Source organism: Morus notabilis, unplaced genomic scaffold (genome assembly GCF_000414095.1).
Source record: "Morus notabilis unplaced genomic scaffold, ASM41409v2 Scaffold1388, whole genome shotgun sequence".
NCBI lineage: Eukaryota > Viridiplantae > Streptophyta > Magnoliopsida > Rosales > Moraceae > Morus > Morus notabilis.
The window spans coordinates 301,991-311,280 of NW_010362392.1; the positions used below are offsets into that span (position 1 = coordinate 301,991).

The window sequence follows — 9,290 nt, forward strand, 5'->3', positions numbered from 1 at the left end:
ATATATATATATTGGAAAAGATTAACTTCTCATAAATGTGGTTCTAAAAAGAAAAATATATAATAAATAGATGATATGCTTTTGAATAATATCTATAATTCCCTTATTATATAGTAAATGATATTTATATCAAGTGCGCCTAACATCACTAAGTACTTTGATTTTACCATGTAACTAAAGTCTCATGCACGACCATGTAGTTACGATAATTTGGTCGTTGGAACAATTGAAATGGTACTAACTTTTCTAGAGGAGGAGAAACGGGTCCAATTTTCACTTGTAGATAGGGAAAAAAAAAAGTAATTAAAAAACAAAGAAAATGGAATTTCCATGTAGATAGTTAAGTGAAACAATCAGAAAACCTGATTAGAGAAAGCATAAGCTAGAGCCTTTTCACGCTTCAAAGCAGCTTCCTTTCTACTCTGCAGCTTGGCTTCAATCTCCTCGCTTGTTTGCGGGCAATCATCCCGGTCATATTCCACACAACGGCTTGTCTCTCTTGACTATGAACCACACAATCAATAAGGCTATATGTATATATATATATATATAGAAATATATTAATCAAACTAATATATTTTGTGTTAATTAATTAGGTTGCTTACTAGTGACACTCTTCTGTTGCGAATATCGTGAAGATATGCTGAATCGCATAAGGTGTTGACTTCAGCAAGCATCGACTTCCTTCTACCTTCAAGTGAAAGCCTGGCTCGTTGATGGCTTACACGATCTTGTACTCGAACCAGTGCTTGCATGCATTTCAGTGTTAGCTTCGCCTGCTTTCTCATGTTCTGTCCTCTTACTAACGCTTGGAGTTTCACAATCCCTTTTAGCGCACGTAGAGCCCTCCTTGCCTTCAATATTATTAAAGCTCAAATCACATAAAGGCTTGAAAACAAAAACAAAAACAAAAAAAAAAAAAACAACAACGGTATGGTTTAAAAGATATTTGGGTGTGTATGTGGTAGGTCTAATTAGTAACGCCAAATTAGTGATTGTATAGTATTAATCGAACAACAAAAATCTGCCATTAAAAAATACAAAAAAAAAAAGGAGACGCAATTGGTTAGTGTTAGTAAGGTTAGGCGAGAAGTCATACTAAACGTCAAATCATATCAGAATGATAAAAATTTGCAATTAAAAACTAAAATACAAAAGAATAAATTAAACAGTAGGTACGTCAAAATCAAATCAGAATCAAACAATTAAAGTCCGACAATTCATTAATATTTACTATTCGCCACTGATAGTAAGGTTTTGTTTTACCTTATACAACAAAGATCCCTTTAAATAACACAAGCTTTTCCTCTATTTTTTTTTTCCTTTTTTAATTTGTGACTTTGGAGTCTAGTACTAGGTACTTTTTGATAGAACTCACCAAGTATCCTCTAAAGGCGGTTTGAATGACTACAACAGCATACTGTTGTCTTACAAAATTGGAAGCTGGCCTAGTGAGCCGAGCTATCTCCACCGCAGCTTGGGCAGTGACCGCGGCAGCTTCCGCAGCTGCCGCCACAGCAATTGCATGCCTTTGCTGATCCGCAGCCACCATATATACACGACTTATATCTTTGGTTTCTACGTGATCATCATGATCATTTGTGCTGCTTGTTTTCGGTTCACATTGCTGAACATGAACAACAGGCCTTCGGAAAAGCCATCTTCTTTTTTCTCTCTTCTGCAGCACAAATCCAAAAATATATAAATAAATTTACAAGATTGTTTACGGTCAAGATGAAGATAGAAAAATGTAATGGTTCATTATATGTTATATTACTATTATACATACATATATATATATATATATCTGTGTATATTGTTACCTTTGCTTCATCTTCTTGTTCATGATTCTCGTCTCTCCTTCTGCAACTCTTTTTCTCGCTATCCTTTGTCGGAGACCTAAACGCCTTTTTCACCACTGTCAACCAAGAAGTAGTGCCACTTTTCTTCGCCATGGAATTTGTTGGTCTGTCATCAAACTTTACTTGGATGAAATAGGAGAAACATGGGAAAGATAAATATATATTGCTTCACTATTTTATTACTGTAACTGATGAAAGAATTGAATAAAGAGAAAAAAAAGGGAGAGAGAGATGAAAAATCTGTGTTGTTTTGTTGCTATGAAAAATGAGCATATGAGCTCAAGTTGGCTCCAATATAACTGCGAAAGCAAAGCATGCGAAATAACTAATGGGGTGGTGTCAGGGCATCGAGAAAAACTATGCAAATAATGTTGCAATAATGGACACAACAAGGACAGAGATAAAGAGAGAGAGATGGGGAAATTTTAATGTGTCACAAGAATCCAAAGAAACAGTAAAATGTAGCAGAGCTTTTTCATTAATCTGGGATTCATTTTCTCCTTTATATGACACTGACGAATTCTTATGGCTTCACGTGTTATGAACAGCTAAACGACGAGAGAGAGAGAGAGAGAGACGAGAGCGAGAGGAGAGAGGAGGACAGAGTCTTTGCCCTTGTACTTGATGATGGCCATAGAAGATATAAGGAGCGCGCGACAAGCTTATGCACACACTGTGGGCTCGTTCACTTCGCGAATTTGAGTTCTCAATTCGAGTTGAGATGTGATATTTTTTGAGAATTTTTTACTGTAAATACCTAAAATTAAAAACTTAAATCAGTAAAATGAACGAGGCCTATATACATACAAGTGTATATTTTTATTGGAGAAATGCATGGACCACCCTTTCCGTCATTCTCTATATTTGTAGATTCCATTATAATAATATATTATTATTTAAATAAAAAATAATATAATATAATTAAGTGTTAAATAGTAAATACAGACTAATACTTTTCTTTTTATTAATATATAGTAATATATTAAATAACTATATGTAAATATAACGAGCGCGTTTAGAATTTATTTTAAAATAATTTTATTTTTTGTATAAAAATAAAAATGAATATATTTTTAATCTCATATATAAATTATTTTTAAAAATATGTAATTTTATTAAAAGATTTTTTTTAATATAAAAAACTCATTGATATCTTTCTCTGCTTGATAGAGGAAAAATGAAAATAAAAAATAAAAAAATGACTAAAAGTCATTTTTTATTTTTTTCTCATTTTACACTAAATTAAAAAATTATTTTTATTTCTATTTTTTTATTTTTATTACGCCGAATACCGTTTTAAAAATATTTTTATTTTTTTCTCAAAAAAACATAAAAAAATAAAAGCAGAATCAATTTTAAACACCGTTAATATGTTTTTACAGTTCTACCAAGTCCTCGAAAACCACAAAAGTAACTGACGCAGCTAGTTGGATGTGGAATCCCACTTTTGGGTAAAAGGAACCTAACAGAGTTTGGCTTCATTTTCCCAGTAAGCTGGTCAAACCAGTTTGATTCCTCTCCTTTTTCACTTTTCGATTTTTGTTCTTACATAGAAGGGAAATTCATGTCCCTTCAAAGAAAAAAAGGGGAAATTCATGTCGATTAATATACACATATCCTACGTTACATGTTTATTGACATGATATACCATCTGAACACGAGTCAATTTTTCAGTAAATAACCAATAAAAAAATAGAAATAGTATTTTATTAAATGAAGATAATAGTTATACATTTCAATTGATGAGGGTTTATATTTTCTTATAAAATGAAGGAATAACAATATATTTTAATTATTCTGTCAAGACATCGTTGTAGTTTTTAGTTGTCAAATAAGAGAAAAAAAAATTCTAAAAACTTTTGTCAAACAAAAAATAAATAAATAAAAATTCCACACTCACAATAATATGTAGTTCTGCCCTTGGGCTGAACGACACCTAACGTGTTTTTAATTTTGAATTTTGTTCTTTTAATCTTTTATGTATGCTTTATTGAAATTTATGGGTTACGCTCTTAAAATACAAAATCATGTTTATGTCCGCACTCTTGTAAAATTTAAAATTATATTTTCACTCATCTCACTTATTTTTCTAATTTCACCCTAATTCCGTCACTCGTGTTTTAGATTTTTAAAATTGCCATCTATTTTGAGGTTATTAATCTTATATCAACTTATCAAGAAATCTAATTTTGTACAAATGCATATATGAAAAATCAGTCAATGCACGATTTAGAGTATGAAATTGACCAAAATATCCTTAGAAAAAAAAAGATTATTAGTACTAGTGTCTCCTGAATTTTAGCGTCATTTTCAATTTACTTTTTATAATTTAGTCCCTTTAGCTTTAATTTATGTTAAAAATAAATAAAAAAAGATTAATGACAGTCACGTGATATTTCTGTTTGAATTTTTGTTAAAAATAAATAGATAAAAATCATATTGTCACACTTAATATCTTCTTTTTTGTCTAATTTTAATAAAAATTCTTAAAAAAATGGTTTAAATGAGACAAATTTAAAATTTATAGACATGTGAGAGTTTTTAAAATTTAAAGAGTAAATTGAGAATGACCTCAAAATACATTGGGCACAAGTGAGATTAATAAAAAAAAAATGAAAAACAAAACAAAAGCTAAAAAAAAAATTTCCAAAGTCAATTTTCTTTTTCTAATAATATATATATATATTTACAAACAATAGCCATCCCAAGAAAAACAAAGAGAAATAGTAAAAAATAAGTCAATATGAAAAGTTTAAGAAAGTATATAGTTCAATTTTTAGTTATAGAAATTAATATGCCATAACTTGTCAAGTTATGATTCATAACCAGGTAAGTTATGGATAAACTTGTCAAGTTATGGTTCATAGCCAGACAAGTTATGGACAATTATGGACAATAACTTGTCAAATTATGGTTCATAACCAGATTAGTTATGGACGAAAATAATAATTTGGTATATTTATTAACTTATGTAAACTATTAGCCTATTAATTTTAATTCATCTCAAATCTTGATTTATTTCCCTCTTTCTCTCAAAAACAAATCCTCCCACCCGAGCCCCATCCCAAAACCCATGCCACTTTCGTTTTTATCCTTTTGAGTAAAGGTTAAAATGTCAAAGACGGCATAATCCCGGCCGGCGAACAAAACAAGTGGTGGCGGTGACCACATAACAAACGGCAGATATGTTGCCGTCTTGGGAGGAGGATAGTGCCCATATAACAAGCGCCATAGATTTATGTCACAATCAGATTAATAATATGCTATTTTTTACTCGGATTCAAAGTGTTGTTTTCTTTTAGGCTATTTACATAAATACTTATTATGAGTACTTAAATTTAAAAAATGCCTATTTTTTTTTATTTATTTTGCAAGAATCTCTAATGAGAAAAAGGAAATAATTAAAGTAAACGTCATAATAGGCAAGAAAACATAAACAGAATCTTAAAATACAAAAAGTCAACTTTTGTATACATTTAATGAGGAAGGAAAAAATCTGCATTTAATAAAATGTAAATATTTTAAGGGAAGGGAAAATTACTTTATTGGCAAAAAAAAAACCACTGATTGATTCTTAAAACCAGTGGCTCTTTAAAACTTACCAAAAAAGAAAAAAAAAAGAAAAAAAACAGAGAGCTAAACCCTAAAACTCTACGACAAACAAAAAATCCTCAAAAAAACCATCCTAAAAAACTCTATCAAATAAAAAAATAATCGTCATTATGAAAATGAATATCAAAATTAAAATACATATAAAATACGAGAAAATATATCATACAAAATATAGATATTTTTCATTGTTTCAACAACGAAATCATCACGAGCCAGAATACATGCTCCTCTATTGCACCAAAAAGGTATTAAAAACTCTATGAAATGAAAAATAGTCATCATTATGAAAGTGAATATAACGATAAAATCATTATGAGACAGAATACACCCGCCTCCATTGCACAAAAAAAAAATAATAATAAATAAAAACTCTGTCAAATAAAAAAAACGAAAATGAATACCAAAGTAAAATTATATATGAAAAACGGGAATATATATGATATAAAGAATAGATACTTTCCATTAAATGGGAGGAATGAAAACATAATAAGATGGAATACATCCGCTTTTATTGAATAACAACTCATCATTATAAAAATGAATATCAAAAGTAAATTACACATGAGACACAAAAATATACCAAAAAATAAAAACTATTTTTATTAATTTAATAATAAGATCATTATGATACAGAATATGTGACAAATAATTATGACACTGAATAAGTGAAATGAAACCTATTTTCATTAACACAAAAGACAAAAACATGAACACATTCGAAATGGTTTAAAAAAAACAAAAACAACAGCAAAAAAACAAAAAAAAAATCTCATTTCTTCAATTATAAGATTAGAAGAAATTAGAATAATAAAAAAAGAAGAATACATATATATGAACGAAAAATATGCAAATAGAATAAAATAGCAAAGTAGGCATTCAAAACACCGTCAGTATAAACCAACAACAATATATAAACAAAAGAAAGGGAAAATGATGATTAGAGACAAAGACACACCGAACCTGCCCTTATGGAACAAACCACACATTTCTTTTGTCGGATCTCCAGAAAAAAATGAACGTCCGAAATAATGACTTTAGGCAACAAATCAAACCTTTTGTTTGTGTGATGTCCCAAAAGAATAACGTCAATGAAGGAAGATATCGTAGAAAACTAAAAAAACGTGAAGAAAAAGACACACCACCGAATTCAAAAATTGAAAAAAAGGGGATAAGCATATAGCGAGAAAAAAAATATCCGCTAAAAAAGGAAAGAAAAGTCTATTTATAATAATAAAAATCAGACTATAAAGAAAAAAATACTGTCCATATCCGTAACATGCTAAAAAATACTTAAGAAGGGCAAATCTGAAAAAAAAAAAAAAAAAAAAAAACTTATAAAACTAAAATCAAATAATGAATAATAGTCTATATTTTAAAAAATAAAGGTTTAAAAATAGGCTTTTTTTTTTTTTTTTTCTTGATCAAATTGAAAGCATAGAAGTAGAATTACGTCGGCCTAATGCTACCTTGGGCAGAAAAGGCTAGACTACACTGTAGAGCTATCCTTACTTTACCTGCCTGACTGCTGAAAAGAGGCCTGGCCTTGATCTGAATATTATACTCGTAAGCCCTTTATAATGAAAAAAATAGAGAATTTATTTTTAAAAATACATATTTTTTATTAGTGTAATTATTTAATTAAAAAGATTATATATTAAGAGTAAAAAATAAAAATTTTAATTCATATATTTTTAAAGAATATTTATTAAGATGATCTCTTTATAATTGTTGCAATCTACTAAACTGGGCCATTCAAAGTTGATGCAAATGTTCAAGACCTGAGTTTATATATCGTTCCCCAAACTAAAGAATGAAGTAAATAACACTTTATAGAAAATAATTGAAGTAGATAATAAATTTTAAAACTATTTAAAGTAAAAATGTTTCATTTATGATTAAAAAAAATATGTTATTTACAATTAGATTTTTTATTTTAAATAGTTCTAAAATATACTACTTACTTAATTTTATTTATTATAATTTCCGGAAACGAATATTACATTTCATCTTTGAAAGAAAACGTTAGTTCCAATTTTTGAAGAACCTTAATTGAATAGTCAAATTAGAGGTGGGGGAAAGAATCCCACGGCTCATTTTGATAATTGGCATTTGGAGTTTTTGGTGACCATTGTTATATATAATTTTCGGAAGACAAATGCCATGAAAAAAAAATAGAAACAAGAAGTTTGCAAAACATTAACCATGGAACCTTTTCTTAAGAATTATTCTTGGACAACCACCATTGCGGTAATATGATAATGAAGGACGATCTCTAAGGATCAATATATATTGTTCATAGTGAGGTTGAAATTATGTCTCTTATTGACATGTCGAATATAATTTTAATTGAGATAACTTTATACTCTCCAGATGCTAGGAGGTGACGAAGTTATACAAGATAATGTCAGAGGTATTATTTCCCACTTGACGCCCATAAGAAGCCGTCTCATGTTCTTTTTCGTTTCACACGTAGTTTTAGTAGATTGTCTAAATGATAATTGGAGTGAGAATGTGACGATATCTTTTTAAATAGCTAAAAAACGTCTTAACCAACTAGATACTTAATACATTTAAAATCTCCAAATGTCTCACTATATTATTCTTAAACAAGATTGACCCTCAATAATTGCAGTATCTACGACCATCTTTAATTTGAAAGTTCTGCTTTTGCTATATTCAGCTTGTTATAGTATCAAAATGCTAAATTTAGAATACCATTTTTATGTTGTACTCCAATGCTATACATTCGTGTCCTAACTTGTATCAAATCCCACTTTGGGAACGTTTAAAATGTCCCAAAACTGGTTTATTTTGTTATTGTAAAGTTAGTCCCCTTAGCTAACCGCTAAAAATGACAGAAAATAGTAGATGATTCATGGGTGGTTGGCATTTGAATTATTGAAGTGGCTTGCAAATACCCTTAAAGCCTTATCGCACGTTACTAGATAAATAAAACATAAAAAACTAAATATAAACACCATACCAAATGCTTCTTCATTTAGTTAATCCCGCCTTAAAAGCCATCAAAATGTCTAATTTACCTTCACTTAAATGGCACATGGCTAGCACGTGATTTATTCATTTGGGGTCGGTTTTTGAACATTTTCTACATCATGAAACAAAGTAAGAGTTGATGTTTAGTTCGGGGATAATTTAAGGATTAATCTTTCAATTTTTTTACCAATTTGTTTATCCAAATATTAAGATTCTCACAATTATCATTTGATTTGTTAACGTAATGTTAAAAATTTCACCATGAGACTATATGAAGTTTGTGAGCCGCTGGTTTTCGGATCATGATTGTTAGTCAAACGAGTTTTGCAAATTTATCATCTTGTTTGGATTTGAATAATTTGCCTCGCTTTTCCACCGTGTGTTTCCTGTATTTTTCTCTACTTTTCTTTGACGGGGGTGAAAAGAAAGTAGTGTATGAAACAATCTCTCGGCATTGGAGTATGCCCTTAAGTTCAAAGGGCTTTTGAAATTTTTCCATATGAAATGGACATCTATTTGTTAAGTAGAGATCAGCTGACGCCTCAGAAGACCAAATAGCAGAAGACAATGATGTCTCATGTTGTACAAAATGATAAGAGAATCTTCATAAAAAGATAGTGGAAACTTGAAACAATATTCAAACAACACTAACAATGATGGATGCCAATAATCTCCAATCACCCAATGCAATTATGCAAGGCCCATTTTAGAGTCTTAAAAAAATGTGTTAAAGATTTGTGATTTTCCTTCATTATCTTTTCTCATAATACATAAGGCAAGATGATCAATAACGCAATTATGGAAATTTAAAATGTGCTCAAA

At 29.5% G+C, this 9,290-nt stretch overlaps 1 protein-coding gene across 1 annotated transcript in view; it reads right to left on the bottom strand.

Annotated features, from left to right (window-relative positions):
* Nucleotides 1-2,150, bottom strand: part of LOC21398460 (protein IQ-DOMAIN 1) — a 3,102-nt gene extending 952 nt beyond the window's left edge. Inside the window, exons 1-4 of the mRNA XM_010101910.2 lie at nucleotides 1,824-2,150; nucleotides 1,379-1,678; nucleotides 606-854; nucleotides 363-503 (exon numbers count right to left, since the gene is read on the bottom strand). Coding sequence (XP_010100212.1) covers nucleotides 363-503; nucleotides 606-854; nucleotides 1,379-1,678; nucleotides 1,824-1,955 — 822 coding nt within the window. The 5' untranslated portion in view covers nucleotides 1,956-2,150. The remainder of the gene's footprint in view (nucleotides 1-362; nucleotides 504-605; nucleotides 855-1,378; nucleotides 1,679-1,823) is intronic.
* Between the last annotated feature and the right edge of the window lie 7,140 nt (nucleotides 2,151-9,290).